Raw genomic sequence first — 27,191 nt, 5'->3', positions numbered from 1 at the left:
AATAAACAACATTACAATAACTAAAAGGGACAAAATTGAATGGACCTCGAACATACTATATTTTTAATTTGAATTAGTAAATATTTTAAGATTTAACTAATGAACTCCACTTTTTTCGCTTTGGATTTGCCCCTATTTAAACCCAAACATATATAAAAATGCAGCATTCGACTGATCAAGAGTTCATATGAAATTTTATGATTTGATCATATCTATTAACGATGTATGCAAATATCGCACATCAATTGTAAATAATAAGTTTGAGCTGTTTATAAATAATTAAGACATATTCTCTATAGTAAAACGTGTTTAGATTAAAAATATAAGATTTGTACAAAATAAGAGTAATACTACGTGGTACGTTAAGACACAAATTTACATTACCTGTAAATATACATTATTCATGCATCAAATATAACTATTTGTTAATAACTTTGTTTACTCTTTTGAGTTTACTTTGTAAAAGGTTGTGCTAACCTAAGCATTGAAGGTTATGATTACATGATTGTTTTGAAAGTTTTAAGCTTAATCTTATTTATTTTTTTGGATTTCATTTTTCATTTGATATTACCAAAATATTTGCATGTTGTTTAAATTTCATTTGATATGTAGTGGGAAATTTTGGAAATTATCATATAATTATCCAAAAATTCGCATTTATCGGATACAGATCACCACTCGTCGTCAACCTAGAAAAAACAATGAAAATGAAACGAAGGAAAATCGAAAAGAAATTAAAACAAAAAGGATGCTAGGATCTTCCAGCTACTACCCAAGAACTGTGTTGATATAAGTTATTCCGCCATTCCCTTTCTTTCTCCACCGAATCATATATAGCTTTTACCTGTATTTCTGCGAGTACACGTGTTGAACAAATCCCCGGAAAATATGCAGATTCTTCACATTCCATGCCTGGAAGATAACTACTCCTACATGTAAATCGACCAAGAGAAGCGAAACCCATTTCAATTTCTCCCAGATAACAGTCTCTCCGTCATAAATTGTGATTGTTTGCTTAATCTTTCTCGTGTTACAGGATTATTGATGAGGCGACGAAAGAAGCAGCGGTGGTGGACCCTGTGGAGCCTCACAAGATTCTCCGGGTAGCTCAAGAAAACGGGGTTGATCTGAAGCTCGTCCTCACCACCCACCACCACTGGTCATCTTCTTTCTTTTGAATTTTGTGGCAATTCTTTGTTTTAGCTCGTGAATTGTTTGTTCTGAACTGGGTTGTTGATTATGTCAGTGATATGTTTGTGTTTATTTTTAGCTGATATGATGGGGCTGAACACTCTCGGTATGTGTCTGATGTTTCTTTCGTTTGGCAGCTTCCTACAAAGTCGGGTGTTTTCTTTTTGCCTTTTATTTTATAATTGAAGCCCTCTTTTGTTTGAAGGATTAAACTTTATTGTGATTATGTGGTTTATAAAGAGGGGTTAAAGATGCTATTGGTGTTTGGCTGTTTTTTAAGGTCAGAGTATGGTGATGAAATATGTGTTTGATGTTCCATGGTCGGTGAAAGATTTCTTGCAGTGAAGTGAGATAATCTGAGCTAAGTATGATGTAACTGGATGGTTGTATCTTTTTCTAAAGGATGTTTCTTGTTTATGGTAGGGATCATGCTGGTGGCAATGACAAGATTAAGCAGTTAGTGCCTCAGATCAAGATTTTTGGTGGTTCTGTTGATAACGTACAAGGGTGTACTAACAAAGTCGAAAATGGTGATAAACTTTCTCTTGGGACTGGGATTGATATATTGTGTCTCCATACACCATGGTAAGTGCTGCATGGCTCGTTTTTTGCTTTGTATGTGTTTCAGTTAGCAATTATTATTAGTGTTATGATTGTTTCAATCATATTATCTCTGTTTATTTGTCAATTTACGATGGTTTGTCAATATTCTGATATCTGATGAACTCTTTGATTTTGTACTGATCTATAGGCATGCATAAAATTATCTATTATTTGTCAATTAGCTGCTCATTTATTGTTTGACAGTATGTCTTACAATTTTTCATGCTGAGATTCAAACTGAACTAGATATAGGAGTCAAAATTGTTTGACAGAATTCCATTTGAAAGATTTCCTTGATGTTCTCTTTTGCTCTTTGCACATTGAGAACTTGTTCAGGAAAGTGCTTGAGCTTCTCAGTTACAGCAAATAAATAACCATATCTCATCATTGTGATTCTGTTTCCCGCTTTAATTATTAAACTTACTTCTTTGATTTCAGCCACACAAAGGGTCATATAAGTTACTATGTTACGGGCAAAGAAGGAGATGATCCTGCAGTCTTTACTGGGGACACATTGGTGAGCTGGGATTATTTTAATTTCTGGATGTATTTTATACCTTATAAACATTATTGTGAAGGATCTATCAGAGGGAGAAATGAGTAAGGTTGATGGCAGCCATTTTATGATTATGCATTTTACTTTCTGAACACCTTGCAAATGATTGGAGGTATAAATTTAAACAAAACCAAACAGAATGTTCTGGAAATCAAAGCACTTTTGCATGATGGAGCTTGTCGCTTTAGTATCACCTAAAGTGGGGTGCAATGGCATGCTCTTTATTCTCAATGTTTATTTTTAGCTTTTATCATATGTTGGATTAAAAGAAGATAACAATTACAATCTCTTACTGTTTTTCTTCTTATGGATCTGCAGTTCGTTGCTGGCTGTGGGAAGTTTTTTGAAGGCACTGCAGAGCAGATGTATCAATCTCTATGTGTTACCCTTGGTTCTTTGCCGAAGCCAACTCGAGTGTACTGTGGTCATGAGGTGATATAATTATTAAAACTTATGCATACTCTTTATATGGTAATTAGAGTGATTAATTGTTTAGGTTTACATTAATCTTTCTGATGTGCTGTATGAAAATACTTGGAATGGCTAATTCCCGTTTCTCTTCCGCTAGAAGACAGCGGCATTCATGTCTCGAGTGTTGTATTTTACTGATTTGGGTTTCCTCTGGTAATTTTTGTTTTTTTGTCGTAGTATTTAGCTGACTCTAAAACCTCTTTTCATGAAATACCACGAGTATGCACCTCTATTTTTTGTTTGACTTTCACTATGCTTACGTGTGGTGTAGGAAACCGGTTTTGTTGGATGTTGAAAATATTTAAGGAAAATAAGAAAGCGTTGGGAATTCAAAAGGAAAGTTATATGTTACTCCTTTCTTCTCATACTCTATTTTGCAGTATCCTTAAATTCATACACATAAAACTGTTTGAAGATATGTGGTCAAAGAATCACAATTTATTCTCTGTCTCCCACAGCTGATTTGCAATATCAGATTTGGAGGAGCAAACTTAGTTTTGAAAATTTCTAGATGTCTGTGTCTTCTTGTTAGAAATTGAGATGCTATTTTCTTTCTCTAATCTGTGGTGGTTTTTGCCAATGTTTACTTGAAAGATGCATTTTGGAGGTCTTTGTCAGTCGCATGATTTGCTTCCTTTTCCTGATATTGTTATTAGTATAGACCTAAGTAGGTGACTGATGTATGATTTGGGCCATGAAGATGTAATCCTCGAAAGTTAAGCTGCCATTTACAGAATGAACATTGGCCTCTTAGAGATGTTGGGTATATCTGTTCTCAGAAATTGTCAACTATTTGATTGTGGTCCTGTTGTTGAAGTTTTCTCACATTGCATAAATACTGAATCAGTCGCGCTGAAACTAAACTGGCTAAATTTTGAATATAAGTTTCTTATGTACTATTGGTAAGTTAATCCTGTATTATCTGTCACTGCTGCTAAACTGTTGCTTGGATGAGTGATTTATGAGCATTCCCACTGGTTTTGCTTCTGATTCTCATCTTCATCTTATTGGATTTAGCTCCAATTTATTCAAGAGAAGTTGAATCCCAGCCACTTCACTTGTTTTTTCTTCTTCTTTCTCCTTTTACCATTTTTGGCACGGGAGCTTCTTATGATATTGATAATTGCATCTAATTCGGATGAGAAGATGACAACTTATCTTTGAACTGTGGCAGTATACAGTGAAGAACTTGCAGTTTGCTTCGACTGTGGAGCCAGATAATGTGAGGATATCCCAAAAATTATCGTGGGCTGAGCAGAAGAGACATACTGGTCTTCCAACCGTTCCATCAACTATCGAGGAAGAACTGGAGACTAACCCATTCATGCGCGTCGATCTACCTGAGGTTCAGGTAAGTATTATACTGACGTAGCTTTTTTACCATCTTGAGTATAATCAATCCGTTTACAAACATCAAACATGCCGTTGCTTTTTCCTCTCCCCCTTTCTTGCACATGATACATTTCCCGTCTTGTAATAATCAAGAAGTGTGATTGAAACTCGACACATTCATATTCAAGGGGGTAACCACGACAACTTGCATTTACAGGAGAAGGTCGGCTGCAGGTCCCCAGTCGAAGCCCTGCGGGAAATAAGACAGCGAAAGGATAACTGGAGAGGATGAACTATGTAGTCTTGATGAATGCAGTTTTCTGTTGTTTCAGCTCCTCTCATCATCAGCAGGTCCATAATAATATTGTATGAATGCTATTTCGTCTTTGTCGTTGGTTTGTGGTAATACAAAGTCACAAAGACGCAAACACACTCCATCTATCTGATTCTTCTCTTGAATTCAACTAAGTTTGCTACCTAATTTGCCTTAAACCCTTCCCTCACCTGGATGCAAGAATGGGAAATGAATTCCTTTGTGGGTCCCATAAAAAATGGAGGGCTCTGATTTTCTGAATCTGATGTCCTAAGAATTCTTTGAAAATATGAGTCAAATGTTTATGGTGGTCATATTCCTTCCCTAATGTATGTAAGGGTTCCTCCAAAACCTGATCATGCAAATCTGGGGTCTAGAGAATCACCAATAAGGCTAAAATTCATTTTAGTCCCCCACGTTGGGTCAATTTCATAATAGTCTTTATCTTTTCAATTTACTCCAAATTAGTCCTTTTGATGTATGAATTTTCCATTATACTATAAAAGTTTTTATTTTTATTCGTTTTTGTCCCTTATTTTTCATTGTCAATTGCAACTTGGTCCCTTCCCTATAATTTTTTAAAAAAGTATAACCGTTTTAACTGAGAAATATCTACAGTTTGAACAATTATTTAAATATTAACTTGGTCAATGACATATTAATATAATTTTAAATTGAACATAACGAAATTTTAGCAATTTTCAAATAAAAAAAATACTTGCATAAAACTGGAGGAAAGAATTTAATTAAAAAATAGACCAATACTTATTCAACAAAATAGACAAAAATAATTTTCTTTGTAAAAAAGAAATTATTTTTCAAAAGTAATATTGAAAAATTACCTATTGGAGCCACTACTTTGAAGCGAGCTGAAAACTATTATAAAATTAAAATTAAATATCGAGAATTAAAATGAATTTTAGCATCGCCATAAATGATCAAAATCGCAGTCAATCCTCTCTATAGAAAATGTCCTAAATTGAGTAAAAATGTGTCTAAATCATTAGGCTCCCTTTTTCTTATTAAAATATATTCTTTTAAATAATTAGTTATTCTGTAATCAATTATACAATTATTAATTATGCGATCGAGTCAACAATTTTAGTCGTAAATTAAATTTTGATGTACGATTTATAAGCATTAATTAATTCCACCTATCGGATTCTTTTCTTTTCAATATGCCAAAAATTCTTTCCCCTATCCTTTAGTGTCACCTAACACTAAACAACACATGCACACCTTCCCTTTTTTTTTTTTTTTTTAAATGTTTTATGTTCTAATAATATAAGAAACACTTTCTATATTCGTAAACTACGTTTTTGTGATTTTACTGCACCAGATTTTAAAATATAACAATTATTTGTATTAATTATTGAAAAATAAAGGTTCTCTACAGTCAGAAATAATAATTTGTGACACCACCACATTAATTTATAAATATAATGATTATACCCCTAAGTAGATAATTTATAACATTAATTATTATTATTTTTTATATAAGTGACTTTATGCTATTAAAGCGCCACTACATAAATTCTTTTATTGTGTCGATAATACCTTAAATTAATATGATAATATATTCTAAAATATGAAAAATTATTTATTATATATAAGTAAGATACCACAACGGCTTGTATTCTTGATTAGATATTTTTAGAAAATAATTAACTATTATCATTAAATAAAAGTCATTTTGTATCATTTTAGCACCACTTCATTAATATTTTAGTTTTTATTATTTTTTTTTAAATTTATATATTTTATTTTTATTTATAATATATTTTAAAATGGGGGAGCGTGTTGACCATTTAGAGAAAAAGAATGGTAAGAGAATTTCCATTCCACAGTGTACGTTGATTTCAATAAAGAGATAATTATTATTATGCCATAAACAGCAACTTTAATTAAATAGAAATGCGTTTTGTTGACGTTTCTCCACTCCCCACCAGCCGTCACTTTTTTTAAGTTACACGTTTTTTCTAATATAAGTGAGAATCCCCAAGATCAGCACAAACACTAATGTTTTATTTTATTTTCCAAATATATTTCAGTATTTTGATAAATAAAAAACATATATATATATATATATGTATCTGAATTTTTTTAAATACATTTATTATTTTATTCCATATTAACGTGTGATGAGTAAAATTATGTGTTATGTAAAGATAAAAAGTAAATAGCAATATTGTTTTTAGTAGTCTTCATACAATTAAAAATTAAGACCAAAGAAGTAGCATTTTTGTATATTTTTAATTATAAAATCAAATTGAAACAAATCATCACTACTAACTAATTTTTTTCTAAAAAAATAAAACCAAATAAAGTAAAATTTTCGAATTTCAAAATAAAAATGGATTAGCATTGACTAAAATAACCAAACCGCTATAAAAAGTAAAAAATATATAATTTAACCATTTGAGTCTCTTTCAATATATTAAAGGATAAGTTCAATTTTCACAAAATTAATTATGTATAAAATTAAATACAATTTACCCCCTCAACTATACTCTAATCTCATTCATTCCTCTAAAACACAATATGTAACATTTATTCCCTTGATTTAATTAATGGGACAAAAAGACCCATTATGATTGTGCATGCAGTATATATCTATATAAATTTTTAATATATTTTAAATATTTTTTCACGTTAATTTAATAACAAAATATTTGTTTACTTTGTCATAAAAAATGTTTTTAATTGAAATATAGAAAAAGCAATTAATAACTTGAGCATTACGAATCATATTAAAATAATAAATTAGCATGATATATACAAAATAAATATATTGTATAATTTTATTACGGGCTTTTTAAGGTTTGTCATAGTTACAATTATTACTTTATTATTTGAAAAATTATAAATTTTTCTCTAAATTAATGACCGCCTAACAGTTACCTGCCTACAACGGGCTGTTACGGGGGTATTTGTTAATATTATGGGAGTATTTATAATTTTTCAAATGAGACTTGAGTTTTCTTTGATAAATGGATAAATATATTTGATTAACTTATATATATATAAAAAAAATTTGAAAAGATGTTGCACATTTTTTAAAGAATATGAACAAATACATGTCTAATTTTTGTAAATTATATATATTTGAAAATGAATATGTAATTACTAAATCTTTAGTTATTGAAATTTTGTACAAATACTTAGTCCAAATGGTTAATAATTATTAGTTTGGGGGTAAATGAGATATATGATATAGTTAAGGGGGTAAAAGTGTAATTAATCCTTGTATATATTTATAGCCTGTAAAAGATCTCTTTGACTGTACATATAACTCTTTTGGAATACCTTCTCTGGTCAGATATTTCTTCCTTCAACGCTGTCTCTTTCTCTGCGTACTCCGATTTTCTTTCTCGGCAGTAAAGATTCAACTCTACTGCTGTATACGTACATAAATACGTATACGTATACGGGCTTATACGTTTCTGTAGTACTGAATTGATCTGTCATCTGACTTTTCTTCTTTGAACATTTCTCTTCCATGGTTTTTGTGTAACCGAAAAACCCATCTGAAGAACTATTAAGATATTCTTCTCCTGCAAGAAACCTTCATTTTCTGGTAGAATTTGGGAGCCCTTTTGTTGTTTTGGGGTGTTTTTCTATGGAGACATCAAGTGCTGATGCTACGAATTCGGAGACCTCTTCATCTTCGTCGCCAAGCAATGGAGGAGCGAGCTCGAGGACCCTCCAGTTGGCTTCTCTTCGGTTCTTACAGTCTCCTGTCTCGTCGTTGCTGGAGTATGCAGGTATATTAAGGGTCAGGCCCGATTACCCGTATTCTGAAGCCCATCCTCTCGTACCCGAGAATATGAACGCCGGTGGTCGTGTACGAAACCCTAGCAGTTCGGAGTCAGTTGACAGAAGTGACGGTGTTGATGGGAGTGGCGGTAGTGATAATGGCACCGGGAGTGGGAATAGTATTCGGGAGGTTTCGATTCGGATAGTTGGGGAGCAGGCCAGAGCTGGGGGTGTGAATAATGGCGACATTGATGGGGGATTGGGTGCGGAGGAGTCTAGGGCAGACGCTGATAATGATAATGGGGATGTGAGGGGTGGTAGCGGTGGCAATAATAATAGGGAAGCGTCGCCGTATCAGAGATATGATATACAGCAAGTGGCGAGGTGGATTGAGCAGATTCTTCCGTTTTCGTTGCTTTTGTTGGTGGTTTTTGTCCGGCAACACTTGCAAGGTGATTCTTCTGCATTTCTTTTTCGAAATTCTGATTGCAATGTGTTATTGTTTATGTGAAAATTACTAATATACTTCACAATGATTTTTCATCAATGGCTGAATATTGGTTTTTTACTATGACTTGGAGTTGATTTCTTGAGTAAATGCACACTGGTTTTAAATTCAGTTTCGTTTGCTGTGAGATTAATCTAAGTTGGTTCTCTAGCTCCGGGGGCTAGAAACTTTGCTGATGATGGAAAATTAACAGAATTGTTTGCCATAATTCTTATGACTTAGTTCAGCTTCTATTATGTATTGGTTAAGCTGCTTGGATGACTTCTTGAGAGTGAGACCTTAGAAAGATGTCGTTGCAATGTTTAGCTGATAAATAGCTGACATTTGTTAGCTAGTGACCGGGGTTCAAAGATTATTTCAGGATGATAGTAAAATTGTTTTTTCTGCATATCCAATTGGCTATGTTTACTCTCTGGTATTTTGAGCAGTCTGGTATTGGATGAGAGTGCTAATGGACTTGGTCCTAACTGCATTATCTTCCTGTTTTAATACGAGAGTAGTATGAGGTTGACTTGCGACACTACGAATAACTTGCTGATGATCCTTCACATTGTTGATAAAAACTTTCGGCACTGTGATGTTCTCTCACATGCTTCTGACTAGATAATGTTGCAAATAAAAGATACAAAGTCATGCATGCATCTTGAAACTTCTTGTTTGGGACTCCATATCGGAATATTGAAAAGTCATGCTCATGGAAACTGTTCTGTTTATCTCTCTATACGCGCCACATTCCACAGTTCTCTTCCTGATCATCTGTTCTCCGTGAATGAAAAGGATACAGCGTATGCCATTTGGGGCTAAATGTTCTTTCTTTTCTTTTCTTGGTGGCATTTATTTTTCTACTTATTTTTGCGTGAACATTTACTGTTTCTGAACATAAAAAGTAAAAACGACCTATTGAGAAATCAAGTTTGGAGTTTAATGCCCTCAAAAGGAGAGAGCACGCCTCACCGTACCAATGGCAATAAGTAGCTTGTGTACTTTCTGTCATATACTTATACAATTGGGTTATTGGAAATAGCTTGTTCTTACATTTATAAATCACTCTCATAGATTCCGAAGAACCTGCCCTCATTTTAGTGGTTTTCCATTTCCCTGAAGTTAATCTGTTAATGGATCGATGTTTTTCATATCTGGATGAGGTGTTGGTGTGAGTGACTAAACAAAGTTACTGTATCCTTATGACGCAATCATCTTTCATTGTACTTCCTTCAACGAACCATTATATTTCAGTTATGAAAGTAAATGCTTTCATCTAATTATGGCGAACAGTGTCTTGCTTTTTGTGCTGTGACAGTCTTTCGCTATTCATTAATGTAATAAATTTCTATATACTAACGACAACTTACTTCTCTGAAACTGAATGATGTGGTCACATTCTGCATTCTGAGTGTCTCTTGTTCGTGTCTCACTCAAAAATCCACCTTTTGAATCCTGTTCTTGACTTACGTATTGGTTTCCAGGATTTGTTGTTGCCATTTATATCACTGCCATCTTGTTCAAGTCTAATGACATTCTTCGGAAGCAAACAGCTCTAAAGGTGCGGTTCCTGTTTCATGGCTTAAATATTTAGTGGCATTATTTGTGTAAATGAAGACCCCACCCCTTCAGTAAAAGATGGTTAAAGCGAAACTCACCAACTTATTAGCACTGGATTTTGCAGGGAGAAAGGAAGATTTTTGTCCTTGTTGGTTATTCTGTTCTGTTCATGCTTCACGTATTTGTAATCTACTGGTGGCATCGTGAGGATCGCTTTTTCTATTCATTACTCATGATTCCCCCGAAGGCAGTCCCACCCTTCTGGCATGCAATATTTATCATCCTGGTAAACGGTAAGGACTTTGAACTTCTTGTTGCTTTTGCCATTGCATTCATTTGCGACTATAATGTTTATGAGAGTATGTCAAACTAACTTTAGGTGTGCTTGTTGATTGGATATCATAATTTTGTTTTGGACAAAATTACTAGTAAATCACTGGATTATTTTATAGATTGGTCTGTATTTAAGCTATTTGGAATATTTTTTAACTTATAAAAGTTTCCCTTTTGCCATTATATACATGCCCCCTCCAGTGAATCTTAAGTTATAGCAAATACTTTGAAATGTGACCTACTAAGGCCTTACATTGAGTTCTCTCCCCTATATCTACATGTAGGCTTGTAAAATTCACTGCGTGTCGTATGTTTAAAATCATCCTATTGTTCTGATATCTATTGATGTAAGGCACAATCCTCTGCTGCTTTGACAGCTATAGCATCAATAGCACTCACGAACTTCATTATTATTTTCATTGTCTCTACCATTTTGTTATTTTCATTTCTTCTCTCCCTGTTCTTGTGAATGTTTGTCTAGAAACATTTTCACGTATTTATGTCATCATTGTCATTTATCAGAAAAAGGTGTTTCTAATTTTACTTTGTTACTGTTCAGATACAATGGTTCGGCAGGCAGCAATGATCTTGAAGTTGGTTGTTCTGATGTATTATAAGAATGGTAGAGGACACAATTTTCGAAGACAGGTAACATAATTTTAGAGCAGATAATATAGTGTTGTATGATCTATAAACACGCATGAATAGCTTTAGGAATCTAATGATGTTGTATTGTCATTCAGGGCCAGATGTTGACTCTTGTTGAGTACACGCTGCTGCTGTACCGTTCATTGTTACCAGCCCCAGTATGGTATAGATTCTTCTTGAATAAAGAATATGGGAGCCTCTTTTCATCTCTGACAACAGGCTTGTATTTAACTTTCAAGCTTACATCAATTGTTGAGAAGGTATGCTATTCGACAAACTTATTGTTATGCTATCCTGTCTAGTCCTCAAAACTCTGAGAGCATTTGTTCTCTGTCTCCTCCACATCTTCAGGTCCAATCCTTCTTTGCTGCTGTGAAGGGGTTATCTAGAAAGGAAATTCATTATGGGTCTCATGCAACAACAGAACAGGTACGGCTTTTTCGTCAGGTTTTCCGGAGTTGCATTCTTCTGCAGACATTCTCATGCAAAGATCTTCATGTTATTCTTCTGAGCTAACAGCTATGCAAAAATTGCGATGATATGCTCACAGAACTATTTAATTCTTCTAATTAGGTAAATGCGGCGGGGGATCTATGTGCTATATGCCAGGAGAAGATGCATGCACCAATATTGTTGCGCTGCAAACATATATTCTGTGAAGACTGTGTCTCAGAATGGTTAGTTTTCAATTTTACCATTCAGAGTTACTTTATTTCTACTGGCCCTTGGAAAGTTAACATTCTTAAGTATTCTTTGTTCTTCAGATTATACTATATGTTCTTTCCAAGTTTCAGCTGCCTATAGCTATATATGATTACAATACTAGGGACCATTGGATAATGGTCGTGTTATTGGATTCCATTAATATTTCACTTGCAGACACAAAAATGGTATAATGGCAAGAGCGGTACGTCCCCGCAAATGTATTATATTTTCTGGGTTTAAAACTCCATTTACATTTCTTGACATTTTAAGTAATCTTATTCAACTGGATTTATCTTACTATTCTTATCTATATAATATCATAAACTAATTGTTCCGGTTGTTGAAGTTTACACTCTAAACTGATTAATTCTCTCAACATCCCGTGGTTGCTAATAGTAGAAAACTGATGACTCTGGCTGCTGTTTCATATACCAGGTTCGAGCGGGAGAGAACTTGTCCTTTGTGCAGGGCGCTGGTTCGACCTCCTGATCTTCGATCATATGGGGATGGCTCAACCACTCTTTTCTTCCAGATGTTCTAGCCTTCAGACAGACAACCTCCTCAAACTGCTAAGCAGAAAGAGAGTGCGCATGTTCTGAAACTATCTTGGGTACGTCGAAGAAACTGTACAAGTCTCTTGACTTAGCCGTCAGACAATTTTCAAGAACTTATACCAAAGTTTGCTGTGCATAAGGTTGTGTTGTATAGGTATAATCAAACCTCGGAGAAGTAAAAGCTTTGGGCTCCACCTCCTTATATATATTGTTTTCATTTTTTTGGACATCAAATTGGCACATAATTCTTATACGCAATTTTGTTCCATCTTGCAGTGTGTGTGTGTGTGTGTTTACCCTCTCCAGAATAAAAGTTGAATACTTATTGGATATTGCAAATTCATTGGGTACAAATAACAAGAGGGTACTTGGCCAAACTTATTCAAAATATCTTCCAAGTAAATATATTTTTAAAGATATTTTTTTTCAGTTTTTTGAGCCTATGGAATATTAAATTTTATTTTAAAATAAACTTTCAACTGTTAATATAAGTATGTGATACAGTAATATTGTATTTAATACTATTGAAATCTTTTACTTTTTCTGAAAGAGTTTATAAATTTCTAATATTTTATTTTGAATCTTATAAATTTATTTTTATACAAGACACTTATAAATTTTTTTTTGTAACTTATGGTAAAGGATTTATAAACTCATTCAAGCACTCTCTTATACATTGAGGTTGACGTTGAAGTTTTCACATAAAGCTAGTATTCATATTAATGGGACTCGGACAAGATTTTCTGATTATGGGCTTGAGACTGCATTCCTGAGTAACACAATTAAATTATGTTTTAAGAAAATTATATTTAAAAAAAATACATATGTATATATATTTGATGTGACCAAACTGCATAAAAAATTATATAGTTACAAGAATGGAACCATAAACTGAGCTCAAACGAGGAATGCTTAAAACCAACAAGCAAACTTTCGGACAGAAGCAATGGCAGTGCCCTTGAAACCTAAAACAGCACCTTCTGTTTCTATTTTCAGAGTTGTTGTTTCAACTGCACTAAGCATTTGTTGTTGCAGAATTGACTTGCAAAAATGTATGAGATCCAATCCTGGTTGGCCGATGATGAGTGCTTGATATTATCATTATGCCCCATTACTCTTCTTGGAGTTGTGGTCGCCACCACTCTCCGTCCACACTCGCTGGTGGAGAGGCGATGACCTTTGAAACTGCACCTGTAATATTTCATATTAAATGCAAAAATTACACGGGTTAAATATGTTAGATCGACTTTTTGATATTTAAGTTAGTATAATTTTATTTTATAATAAAGGAGGGCTGACCAACATTCAAAATAATAAATGCATATTTACATGATTATATTTAGATTAAATGATGAAGACACGATTCAGATTTAATTACAATTCTGGATCATTAAATCAAGTTAAAGTCAAATCGTAAGCGAATTAAATAAAAGTTGACTCAGTATTTTTTTCCAAGTTATTCATGAATAATCCCATCCAAGGATCATGGCAAGATGCAAGATGTAGTAAGACTACAACAAATAAACACTTGCAAGAAAAAAAGAAAAACACAGGCAATTCGTTTGATTTTATGAAATTTGATAAGACTAAGTGATTGGTGAGGCAGTGATCATATATACTATACACACACTGTTGTCGTAGAGTGACAAGTCACTGAAAACGGCACTTTTGTCTTGGTGTATTGGCAAACATACCAAAGTGGTGTGGACAGTGTTTTCTCTGACCAGCAGGCACACAAACCCATAAACTCTCTCCCCCCTTCTTTTCCTTAAAAAAATAAAATAAAATCAAGAATGTCATGATTCATGATTCCTTGCTTAAATTTTTCGTCTTGTAATAATGATCAGATTCTTCTAATGTGTGTTGTGTGTGAAATGAAAAGAGATTATTGTGTCATAGTTGATCAAATGTCTCTCAATGGAGTCATACTCATTTCAGGCCGCAATTCAATAGTTTGAATGCAAAACTTTTTTATAAGACGTCTCGTATTTAAATTTTGTGTATTTACGCGTATGTGGAATATGAAAAAAAAAATAAAAATAAAAGAGGTGAGAATCAAGCTACATCAGCAATCAAATTTACACTATAATGATTTGACATGATTTATACTATTCGATATTTAGACGCACTCAATATATATATAAGAAAATATGACTATATAGTTATAAAATAAATACAATAATTCATGGGTTGTTTTTAAACCTAATAATATGTGGAAACTATTTTGATAGTTTAGTGTAATAAACAGATGATGATTATCCATTCTCCCCACCAATCAAAATGCTCTCCACCACACATGCAATAATACTAGGATGTATGTAAATAGGACTCACAGTTGTTAGGTCAAGTTGGGAATGATGGTCTGATTTTGGGCCCAATCCACCAAGCTGCCTGGATCAATTATTTTTTATCTTATTTGCCTTTAAATAAAAAGATAAATTTTTCTTTTAAAAAAATGGTACAAGAAAAATTATACTAAATTACTATTTTTTTTTTCTTTATTCTACACACATAAGGAGTGGGAATATGTGATTTTATAGTGAACCAAATCCCAAAAAAAAAATTGTGTTTATTTAGTACTAAAAATTAGCCGTTATACAATATTCAGACGATTAAAAATTAAATTAATCTTATTAATTTCTTAGTTGCTTAAACCTTTTAGGGTAAATCACGTTGAGCTTCCATACAACTTAATACGATTATAAATCTTATCTTGTCGTTTGAAAAATTATTAATATCCTATGATAATAATGTTCGTCCAACAATCAACCTATTCTATTAGCTCTCGTTAGAGTTTCATCCAAATTTTAAATTGATTTGTTCAAAATACCCTTCTAGACCCTAAATTATATTTTGACATACTTTTTAAGTTTTTTTTATATATATTTTTTATAATAACATAAGTCCAACATCATTTTTTATATTTAATCTATTTATCTTAAAAATATATTAAAATTTCAACAAGGGTAAAGTTGATATTTCCACCAAATCGTTCAAGAGTTACATAATTATGTCAAGTATCAGGGAGTTATCGATAATTTTTCAAACAATAAAAAAATATTTATAATTATATCATTTTTAAAAGAAGTCGATGTAATTTACCCAATTTTTTATACATAATTACGTAAGCCCATATCAATTTGCACCGCAACAAAAAATGAACAACATAAAATCATGATAATTTTACGTGATATAGAACTTGAAATTTTCATTGATAATTATAAATGCCACGAATTCCCAAATGTGCGAAATTTTCATTGATAATTATAAATGCCACGAATTCCCAAATGTGCGTATTTTGTTTTAGTAATATATTGATTCAATTAATACATCAATATAATTAACATTAATAGATAAATTATATCGATTCAACAAATAATTAAGAATAAACAAATCACAATAATTTATATAAATAAGACAAATACTCATATAAAATGAGATAAATATTCGCGTATCCGATGCTTTTTCTAATTATCATGTCGAAGTTAAGATCATGAATTGCGTATTTAGGTTGTGGCATGAAATACCAAAATGCCCCTCATACACTGTATAGTACTGAAATGCGACTCTGGCACTGAGTAGGGCAACGTACCGTAAAAAGTGCAACATGAGTAGGGCAACCCCTTTTGGCCCGTGGGGTGGCGAAATAGACTAGAGAAAACATTTGTCTCTCCAGACAAGCATTAATAATTCAAACACATTCAAATATAAATATATTAAAAAAAAAGGACTCATATTAAATATATTGAGGGGATATATTGGTAAATATAAAGAGAAGGTCAAAATATTCTTGCAATACTAGAATTCGAGCATTTTTTACTTGAGTCCAGTCACGCTCGGATCGACTCATTTGCTGATACGGAATCATAATTGTAGCTCATTATGCATCTGAAAGATTAAAACCACGCCACATCAATTTGTATAAGTATAAAGTACACCAAAACTATTTCGGACAAAAATGTGTCATTTTTGGCTGAGAGATTATCATTCATCTTTCCGCTAAATTATACATCCCGACTTACTTAACTACTAAAGGGTTTTGATTAACGATCTTTCAATAAGTCTAATGAATTCAAGCATTTTTTAATAGAACTAATATCAAGTCTTATCACCCTCCGACCCAATTAATATTAGTAGTTTTAAATTTAAAGTAACATTTAAATAAAATAAAAGAATATTATCAAAATGAACCTTAAAATTTTTAATTGTGAAATCTCCATGTTCGGACAAAGGCTTATGTAAGATCTCTTTTGTTGTTATTAATCTAATCTTCTGCCAGATTTACTGGATTTACTGTCTTTACTCTCCTCTCTCTCTAAAAGTTGAGTGCGGTCCAGGCAGAGAGATGAGTTCACTGTTTTCCTAACCTTTTTTTTTGCCCTTTTTGAGACCATTTCACTGCAGATTCTGCAAGCCCAGAGACGTTAATTTACCTATCACTCACCCTCTATAAAAACCCACATAAATATGCATGAAAACACACACATTCTTGTATGTGTGTGTGAAAAATGTTGTTGGAGTCGCTTTCCTCCATCGCTGATTCTCATGACGAAAGTGACCCTTCATCCTCCCAATTGGGTTCGCTGTAATTTAGTCATTGCTCTCCGTTTTTCTGTGCAAGAACAAGACCTATCTATTGTTCCAAGAATCAATCATTTTGGTCATCTGTTTGCATTTTTCATTTGCAGTGGCGTGAGAGTGAAAAGGGTTCATCAAGAACAATGAAAACACTGTGGAAGAAAAGATTAATGGCGAGTTAGGGTTTGAAAAATGCTGTTTCCCAACCCCTTTATTATCTCACAGCTTTTTGGGGATGTTGTTTTGTTTAAATAAATGAACCCCATTTTTCCTTCTGAAAAATCGAAAGATTTTCATGGTTTGAATGCTCTTTGAAAATCCATTGAGTGATCATTGACTATTTAATGTGTCAGAAAGTTGACAGTCTTTGCAGAATGACTTTTTTCCAACACTTCTCACCAATTTTTGGGCTGTTTTTCATGAAGAAGATTACTGGATAATGAGTTTTTTTACTATTTTCCTTGCTTGAAGGTTGTTTCTTCAGGTTAGGGTTTATGCAAAAGTTTATACTGCCTGTTGAAGGAGTTGGCTTCCCACTGAATCTCAAAGGTAATTAGAGCACTTAGATTTGCTTAGTATTCATTTCTTGTGGGATCTATTCAAGATTTTCACCATTTTGATTGGATTCAAGAAAGCAGCGTTAGGTAACATTTCTTCTTATTTTCCTCTTTGATCTCCCCCCCCCCCCCCTCCTTATATACATATGTTTTTTGCACAGAAGTCTCTGCAAAGTCCAGGTTTTCTTGAACTTTGCCTTCCTATATCTCAGTTCTTGTCTTTTCATTGTCTAAAGGTGAACTGTTAAAGATTTCAGTGTGATTGGATCCTTGCTTTAAGGTCCATTCAATAAGTAATACATGGTTTAATTATACTTGTTATAATAGTACTATCTATTCAAGAACAACAAGAATTACAAATCTTGGCTTATAGCATTAATGATGTTTCTATGTGCATTAGGTATGTTTAATCAATCACTGTCAGTTTTTGGGATGAAGTAGGGGATATTTAGTATATTTGTCTAGAAACATCTCTAAGTTATCACTTTTCATATATTTGATTATGATTTTAGTGGATATATACCCAATATACGAAGGTGTCAGGTATCCTATCACATTGTTTTGATCTGCATCATTCATTTATTTGACTGAGAAAGAGAGAAAAGGGAGAAACAAAGTCCAGTTGTTTTTAGTTCTATTCATCTGCAAAAGATGTATTTGTTTCTCTTTTTCAGTGCTTCACTTGAAAAAGCAAAATTCAATTATCAACTGTTGCTCCCACTAAGAAAATTAGTACGTACACATCGTGAGCATGTCATTAGAAAGATTCTTGATTCACCGCACACTTGGCATTGACAATGTTATCCGATAAATGAGCACAATGGTAGGTCGAAGTAGCTTGGTTGTAAAGACTTAAACAGGTCTCGATCCGCTGGTTGTTTGGAATTGAAGAACGGATAAGTAACTTTGCTTTACATTGCTTCAAGAAGTTTTTCACCTTTTTTCTTAGCGGGGGTTGGGGTATTGAACTACCTTTAGGCTTAAAGAGGATGATGTTGAACTGAGAAATGGTCTAAGAGAGCTTCCTTCAGCCCACTCATGGATGAGATTTTGGGACTGAACTAGCTGCCGACTCATTCATTCAACCACTCAGTAGAATACAACAAGTCTTATGCTACTGTGATTGAGTGAATGATGCGGGAGATAGTTTCACGTCCCGCTCCCTCCGTACTTGGACTGAAGGGAGCTCCTCTTGTCATTGCCTTCATTTCTTTTTCCCCAACAGCTTTCGATCTTGTTTCTCTCCGCTCCAACAAAGGCATCCTTAAACTTTTGGAGACTTAGGGAACATAGAAACATAGTCGTGATAAAACTTTGAACTAGTGTAGTTGTTCCTATTGTCCAGGAAATTTTGGCTGCCTCAATGTTCCCATCATTTTCTTCTGTCCTTAGGACTGCAAGAACTATCTTTGAATAACCAATCTGTTTATTGCTTCTGTTCATTAAGGATGAAAAAGATATCTTCGACTAATGATTTTCCTGGCTGTAGTCTGACCACGTTGGTTTTACTCGATCATCGATAACAAGGTCTTAATTCAATGTTCTGTCGATTTTGCTCAAGAAGTTTCTCATCTACAAGATTTTACTCTCAGGTTCGATTATAGAACATTAATCGTAAGCTTATACTGTTACTTTACCCATTGGTTATACTGTGTCGGTTTGATTCGCATAAATAGCGTACTCTTATCTGAAATCTGCTATGTAAAAGTACAGGCATACACATATGTATCTGCTCTGAAGATCTTATGTTGTTCCACTTGATTTTCTTTATGTCTCATCTAGTACAGTCTAACCACTTGTTTATGTCTCATACATGAGAGGTCGTACCTCAGAGTGATTCTTGAATTGTTCTTTAATTACTTTGGCACATTATTGAGCAGTTCTGCGATGTATTATATTATTTTCCGTGGTCCATTCGAGACAGGTCACGTTTTAGGCGAGTCGGGCTACAGATATTGCCGAAAATGGATGAGGGGTTGTAATCTTGTTTGATCCTGTTTTGGAAATTATGGTATAATTTATCATGACTACCTTTTTTCTGGTAAGCACTTTTATTGAGTCTAAGTCTTATTTATGGGCAAAATCAAATAAATTCGGTTTGTCTGGTGGTCCCTGGTTTCTTCATGTGTGTTAGGTTTGGACATTGTAGTACTTTTTTATTGGTGGAAATGTGGTTGATTATTGGTTTTGATGTTGATCTCTTTGTCTAATATGATTTATTAAAGGAGTTACTTAGAAAAGTGTATGTGTGTGTATGTGTGTGTGATAGTTGAGTAATCTATTCTTTTTGTGGTCCTGGGCACTTAACTAGGGTGGAAATGCTCGAGACGGGCCTCGATAAAGATAGTCTAAGAGCCGGGTTGGGTTACCCTCATTGGGCGTGATTAGAGTTGCTTAATAGGACGTTGTGGAATGTTAAGATTGAGTACAATTATTCTCATCAGAGCGAGCCCTCATCACAGGTCGATTGAAATTCTCCACCGCATAGTTGAAGTGATCGGGGAACGGTAACTACCTTAGTTGGGCGTGATTAGAGTTCTCCCTTAACAATGCATTATGGAATGTTCATATTGTACTACAAATATTCTCTTAAGAGCAAGTTATTATTGCAGGTCAGGTCAGGTCAAGATATCAATAAAGATTGAAATCCATCCACCACATAGTTGAAGGGGCCGGGACTTGTCATTCGGCAGGATCAGTGTCTCCCAACAGGACGTTGTGAAATGTTCAGTTTGAGTCATGGTTACTGTCTGAAACACGAATCACTCTTCAAAAAGCACTATAAAATTACTAGAAAAGCACATATGAGGTTTGAAATTACTTAAACAACCAAACCGACACCGCACAACTTCACGAAAGGGAGGGGTATTCTTGTCCAATTAGTGCCAAAATAGAAAATATCAAATATCTAGGGGTCTCCCCCAAGTCAGCCTTAGGGTTTGTGAACAAGACACAAACTTTGTGGTGGTCCCCCCTCCCCCTATCTAATCTAATCCCATATATAGTGATGTCTGAAGAAATTCTATTACAGAGGTTTCCATGAATGAAACTCCAAGTTTAGAGCTGTAGATGTCGGCTCTGCATGTGCTGCTGTTTCATGTTTGCCCTTTGCCCATCCACTTCAATTCTTGGTTTTATTGATGGCCTACACTCTTTTGTCACTGAAATTTGGACCAAGTCAAGAAAAAAATATAAATTCAACATCTCCATTTTTGGTATTTTTTCCCGCTGCCAATATCCCAAATAAAAGTTTTTTAATAGTAAAAAATAATGTCTATAGGTATTAGTCGGTAAAATAAATTAAAATGGGTACTTTCTGGTCTTTTTAGTCTTATACTTTTACTTTTCTATATAATGTACGACAAAACAAAATTGGGATCCAGAGTGGTTTTATATACTATAATTATTTTTTAATTCCTTTCATTTAATTTTTTTTATACATTTATTTTTTGTTCGAACCAAGTAAGCGTTTAGATTATTTATATTTAGTAAAATATGTTATACGCGTGTCATTAATGAAGTTAGCCCAATTAGAACCCATTCATGAAAGCCCAATAGCTTTTGTCCTATAAAGAGCCCAGGCCCAATTGTTGGTACTGGATCAGTTTTCTTCACCTGTACGACTATACATAAACCTAAAAATAAATTAATAAGTATAAAGGTACAAAAGTATGTTGAATATAAAAATGAATTTAAATATTTTACTAACTATTTAAATAGAAAACATTGGTGAATTTTTAAATAAATAATGGTACATTTATTTAAAGGATAAAATATATTTTGTCCCATTGAACTATTCGTCATGTAATATTTATTCCTCTAAACTAATAAATAAAACACTTACTTTCTTGGTTGGAAGTGCTCCTCATGCCTTCAATAATTATATTATTTTTAATATATTTTAAAATTTTGTATATTGAATCATCACTAAATTATTTTTTAATTAATTTTTTTAATAAGTGAAGAATTTAAAAATTAAAAGTAGAGTATAAATTAATATATATATATAGTAGATACACAATATATAACATAACCAACAATTCATATACTTCTTAAAAGAAATTGACAAATGTATATATATATATATATGTTCTTAACCAAAAGTTAAGACATTTTTAGAAAAAAAAATGAATAAATTCATTTTATCATATTTTTTAAGAAAACATTTTAAAAAGAAACCGATATATAATTATTTATTTTTATCTAGAAAAATATTTAATAACTTATTTTTTTTACAAAATTAATAACATGTTTGCATGAATTTTTTTTGTGCATTTATGGCACTCATAATTAATCAATTTTGAGTCGGTAAAAAACAATAAAATTTAAATTATTTAAACTCATTAATCATATTTTATTTTATTATACATAAAAGATATTTTTTCAATTAAGAATGTTTTAAATAAACTTAAAATACAAAATTATTAAAAAAAATTCCTTGAACTACAAAAATATATAATATAAGGGTAATATTGTTTAAAAATTTTATTGTATGGGGTAAGTGTTATATTTGTTAGTTTAGGGAGTAATTATTACATGACGAATAGTTTAAGGGGGCAAAGTGTATTTTACTCTTATTTAAATTTAAATATAGAATAAGAGAGAATTTTTTAAGTGGCAAAATAAAATTCAAAAAGACTACAAAAATACAGCAACTCACGTATGTAGGATTTTGTATTAAAATAAATAAATAAAAATTGCTTTGAAATAAAAAAGTAATTGATAATTTTAGATTAAAATAATCAATAAATATAAAACTATGAAATAATTATTTAATATCAAAATGAATTTTGAAGTGTATTACTAACTAAATTATCTAAATAATTTTTTTTAATAAAGACAAATAATTTAAAAATAAATAATATTTTTTTATATGACGCTCACTTGAATAATCTCTATATCTCTGTTTTATTTATATTCTTTATTTTATTTATTTTTACTTATCATGAATTAGTAAATATTTACAAAATCATCCGTAATATATTTTAATAATTTTTAATCTAATAAATTATGCACACGTCAAAAAGCACAAATGAGGCAATTCAAGACCTACGTAAGGTAATCAATAATATCTTATTTTAATGGTTACGGCTAATATTTTAAAATAAATTTGAAATTATGGAGTTCAAGTTTTACTGAATGTGTGCGTATATGTCTCACCTTATGATGAATTATTGAGTTATTGTAATTTGTATTAATTATATTGACATATTGATTGAAGCAATATATTATTAAGATAAGAAAAATAGGCAGGGTAAAATTGTCATATCATACAGTTGATCTCGGGAGAAACGATTTCTGCTCTGGCAATATTACTAACGAACAATAAGATCCATAAGAAATTAGTAATTTAATCCAAATTATTAGGTGCGTTGATTTTCCTCTCTCAACACGTGTCGTGATCTTATACGGTGACCTTCCACCCTCCGTCTCTTTCTCTCTCAAAAATTTTCTTCCATATCCTGAATTTGTCTCACTATTCCTCCCATCAAATCTTTTTGGTTTTCTCTCTCTAGAAATTCTATGCTGAACTTTCGAACCCTCCGCATCTATACAGATTCATTGATATAGACTGAGAAGTATAAATAGATGTGTTGGGATTTAGGGGTTTTGACGCGATACGGGGAACAGTTTCTGATTAAATTTGTTTAGCGTAATTAATGCGTGGAATCGTGCATTAAAATGGAGGTCTCATGATTGACTCGCTGAAAATTCTGCTTGATGACGGCCAATTCCTGGAAATTCTATAGTCATTAAGCTCTGTAAGTGATTGTTTTCGCTCTTAGGAAGTAAATCACGGTGAATCCCATTTTTGTTTCCTGGTTAGCACAATTTCGTGTATTGTATCAATGAAATCTTTTTCTGGGATCCGAATTTCTTTTGATTATGCTTTGCCATATCTGACTTATCACTCATATGTTCGAAAAATATTTATGAGTTCCGCATAATCTTGCTGGCAACTTCTTGTTGCTTTCTATATTTAGGTGGAATGTGATTTCTTATCCATGCTTGGAAGATTAGACTTAAGTTGTATTGTGTTTCTATATTCTAAAATCGTTTAACTTTTTGGTTGTTATAGTGCTGATGACTGTTCATTTGGACTCCATGACTTCCGCTGTATCGACGTCTAGAGGGATATTTCCACCTTCTGGATTTGGTGTTTATGAGCCGATGGGTAGGGCTTCTGGCCCTCATCTCCAACCACAGCCTGAGATTGGAGACAATGATGAAACTGAGTTATATTCTGTGTCTTGGAATCAGGATTATGGTTGCTTTGCTGCTGGCACAAGCCGTGGATTTCGTATATATAGTTGTGATCCTTTCAAGGAAACATTCAGGCGTGATCTCAGAAGTGGGGGATTTAAGATTGTTGAGATGCTGTTTAGGTGCAATATATTAGCTCTTGTTGGTAGTAAAGCCAATACCCATTACCCTCCAAATAAAGTTATTATCTGGGATGATCATCAAAGCAGGTGCATAGGCGAGTTCTCATTTAGATCTGAGGTTCGTGCAGTTAAGCTAAGACGGGACCGTGTTGTTGTTGTTCTAGAGCACAAGATATATGTTTATAATTTTATGGACCTGAAGCTTCTTCATCAAATAGAGACTGTAGCAAATCCCAGGGGACTTTGTTGTTTGTCACACCACCTGAATACGTCCGTGTTGGCCTGCCCAGGCCTGCGACGAGGACAAGTTCGGGTTGAACATTTTGGCTTGAATATGACAAAAATAATCAATGCTCATGATTCTAAGATTGCTTGCATGACCTTGACAATGGATGGGCTGCTTCTTGCAACTGCCAGTATGAGAGGCACTCTGATAAGAATTTTCAACACAATGGACGGAACTCGATTACAAGAGGTAACATGCTTGAATTTATTCTTGTGTCTTTCATATTAGTGGGTTTGTGCAGCACTCAATATGATTGAAATGTTAAAAGTAATAAGTTCAGATCTTTCCTCTCCCTTTCTGCTTTATAATTACGCGGTGTTTCATTTTGCTAAAAACAACCATTTACTGTTTAAAAAGCTTCATCTTGGGCTTCTCGGAAAATAGGGGAGCTAGATATATCATAGTTAAACTTTATATATTATTGTCAGATTTTTTCATGTGGGAATAAAGACATGGAATCGGCTTAATGAGTCGGAACTTTGGCTTTTCTATCCTCCTATGTTTTTCTGGAGAAGTTACCAGCTGCTGGCTTTTTAGAATATTCCAAGTCTATTATTGTTTATTTCTCAAGATTCCTATGAAGCTGTAAGCATGCCTTTTTGCTGGCACATATTATGTGCATCAGTCCTAACTTGTGCTACATGTCACAATGTCATTAGCCATGTGAACGGTATCCTGACTGTTGTGATGCTGTGTTCATTATGTAAATAGTTTATGGTTTGCTCCCTTGACTTGATTGATACTGCTGCTTTGGTTGCAGAGCTGTTGATCCGAATTCCCAACTGCATCTTAACATAATCTGTATTATTGTCATGCATTTTGTCATTCTTTCTTATTTCATCATTGTTGTTCCTTAAAGGTACGCAGAGGGGCAGATAAAGCTGATATATACAGTATAGCACTGTCTCCGAATGTTCAGTGGTTAGCTGTGTCCAGTGACAAAGGTACAGTCCACATTTTCAGTCTCCGAGTGCGGGTGGTTGGTGAAGACAGGACAGCTGATTCCTCTGCTACTAAAAGTCCAGCATTGCTTTATCAGATTTCTTCAAACGCCCTTGATCCTCTAATTTCTCCAAGCACTGGTGCTAATCCTGGTTCTTCATTCTCATTCATGAAAGGTATGACAATTGTATATGCGAAACTTATTCTGGTTACAGGCAAGTCCTTGCATGGAGTGGCTTAAACTTAAGTTGAGTGCCTGAATATATATTTGCAACTTTATTTAAAATGATAAAGAGGTGAGTTTTACACATGAAGTTTACTGATAATCCACTGATGGTGGGCATTCTTCTGTGAAACCAAGGAACGGTGAAATTATTGAACTGAGGATATTTATGCCTCTAGAATTTTCGGGTTTCTACTTAATGAAGTCAACTAATGTGGTGCAAGATTGTATTAGTTAATGTACAATGTTTACAAAATGATGAAGACCAATCTATGGTTCTAATAAACTTTAATTCTGATTTTTCATTCTAAATCAGGATTGTAACTGCATTTGCAACATTTTTGACTAAATTAGTAGGATCATATTCCACAGGAACCCAATATTCAAAGACACCGACATCCTAGTGTATTTAAAATGCCTGCCTCTGTCTGTCCTCAGCAATGTGCATATCTTGCTTAAGTATTAGTGACCGAATGGTTTTCTCAAAATGTTGCTCCTATGTTCAATGTTGCACTTTCTGGCTACTAATATTGACGCAATATTTCATATTTTAAACTGGAAGGGATTTTTTTCATCTCATGTTTTTGTCAATTCTCCAGGGGTTTTACCAAAATATTTCAGCTCAGAATGGTCATTTGCGCAGTTTCACTTGCCAGAATGTACACAGTTTATTGCAGCATTTGGTTCTCATAACTCTGTAATTATTTTAGGCATGGATGGGAGGTAAGCCCACTCTGTCGGCACTTTCTTTTTACCTCAGCTAGTTTCACATCCCTGTTTGTGCTATCTTGCAACTCAATAACGTAAAACACATTATAAGGATATTGGTCAGAATTGTTGACAACCAGTTAGATTGTCTCATCAGAAATAATTGGAAGTACAAGTAATGATCAGGTTTCTTTCTTTTACTTTCTTTCATTTTCTGTTCGGGCCGCGAGCAGTTTCTACAGGTCCAGCTTTGATCCAGCGAAGGGTGGGTTGATGGTGCAGCAGGAGTATATCCGCTTTCTAAAAACTGAAACAAGACCCAAATAGCAATACGGTGGTATCCGTGCTATATGCTATTGTTTTTCCTGTGTAAAATGCGCAAATGATCCTTTGAATGTATATATCATGTATCTATTCATCACATAACATTTGTTCCTGATGTAAATACGCACAGAACTAAATGAACAAACTAATCTGTAAATAATACTTACTTGCCTATGCTCCCGTATGGTTGCTACAGAATCCTACAGATATAAGGACAGAATGCATTATTGTATTTCCATGTTAATATGCTTCATGTCAGTGCTATTTTAGGTGTAACACCTGATAATGTTGACTATTTCCTCTCATGAGAGCAAATAGTTATATCATGTTATTGGAGGAAGAACAATTAGCGCTACAAAGAGCGTATTAGGTCCGTTCCTTCGGTCATTCTACTCGCCCGCTCCCTAAACCGACGTATTTTTTCTGCAAGCAGCACTGATCGTACCGGAATTACCCCGTGGAGAACCATTATAAGTATTGCGGATGAGTATTGCTTTTCATCGGCGACAAATATTGGACGTTGATGTAATTTCAACGGGTTAGTTGACAAGGTGGTCAACTGATTGAACTGACTCGTACGAATCGTCGTTTGGCAGTACTATGGTCCCAGTATACACATCTAGCCATGGAAAAAAATTCATTGTTCTTCCCAGTATGATGCAAGTTATTAGCTTC

General features: G+C 33.5%; 3 protein-coding genes and 1 long non-coding RNA gene across 4 annotated transcripts; all 4 read left to right on the top strand.

Annotated features, from left to right (window-relative positions):
• The first annotated feature begins 668 nt into the window (after positions 1 to 668).
• On the top strand, positions 669 to 4,617 carry GLY2 (Metallo-hydrolase/oxidoreductase superfamily protein). Its single transcript, XM_011086485.3, has 7 exons — positions 669 to 935; positions 1,037 to 1,159; positions 1,615 to 1,776; positions 2,233 to 2,311; positions 2,669 to 2,782; positions 3,996 to 4,172; positions 4,371 to 4,617. Exons 1-7 carry the CDS (start codon positions 889 to 891, stop codon positions 4,443 to 4,445), a joined length of 777 nt encoding a protein of 258 aa, XP_011084787.1. The 5' UTR covers positions 669 to 888; the 3' UTR covers positions 4,446 to 4,617.
• Positions 4,618 to 7,750: 3,133 nt separating this feature from the next.
• Positions 7,751 to 12,780, top strand: LOC105166959 (uncharacterized). The gene is made up of 8 exons (XM_011086484.3): positions 7,751 to 8,674; positions 10,197 to 10,273; positions 10,397 to 10,565; positions 11,165 to 11,253; positions 11,349 to 11,513; positions 11,605 to 11,682; positions 11,827 to 11,930; positions 12,394 to 12,780. The coding sequence occupies exons 1-8, from the start codon at positions 8,086 to 8,088 to the stop codon at positions 12,497 to 12,499; spliced, it is 1,377 nt and encodes a 458-aa protein (XP_011084786.1). The 5' UTR covers positions 7,751 to 8,085; the 3' UTR covers positions 12,500 to 12,780.
• A 4,031-nt stretch (positions 12,781 to 16,811) lies between these two features.
• On the top strand, positions 16,812 to 21,061 carry LOC105166958 (uncharacterized). Its single transcript, XR_016066290.1, has 2 exons — positions 16,812 to 20,154; positions 20,260 to 21,061. It is a non-coding gene; the product is annotated as an uncharacterized LOC105166958 (long non-coding RNA).
• Positions 21,062 to 23,105: 2,044 nt separating this feature from the next.
• On the top strand, positions 23,106 to 26,760 carry LOC105166957 (autophagy-related protein 18c). Its single transcript, XM_011086482.3, has 5 exons — positions 23,106 to 23,409; positions 23,727 to 24,508; positions 25,179 to 25,437; positions 26,084 to 26,207; positions 26,426 to 26,760. The coding sequence occupies exons 2-5, from the start codon at positions 23,732 to 23,734 to the stop codon at positions 26,517 to 26,519; spliced, it is 1,254 nt and encodes a 417-aa protein (XP_011084784.1). The 5' UTR covers positions 23,106 to 23,409; positions 23,727 to 23,731; the 3' UTR covers positions 26,520 to 26,760.
• Positions 26,761 to 27,191: the final 431 nt, after the last annotated feature.

This window comes from Sesamum indicum, linkage group LG7, assembly GCF_026168435.1.
Source record: "Sesamum indicum cultivar Baizhima isolate 11 linkage group LG7, ASM2616843v1, whole genome shotgun sequence".
Lineage (NCBI taxonomy): Eukaryota > Viridiplantae > Streptophyta > Magnoliopsida > Lamiales > Pedaliaceae > Sesamum > Sesamum indicum.
Note: the sequence above shows the minus strand (reverse complement) of the source record. Positions and strands in the feature narration are given on the sequence as shown.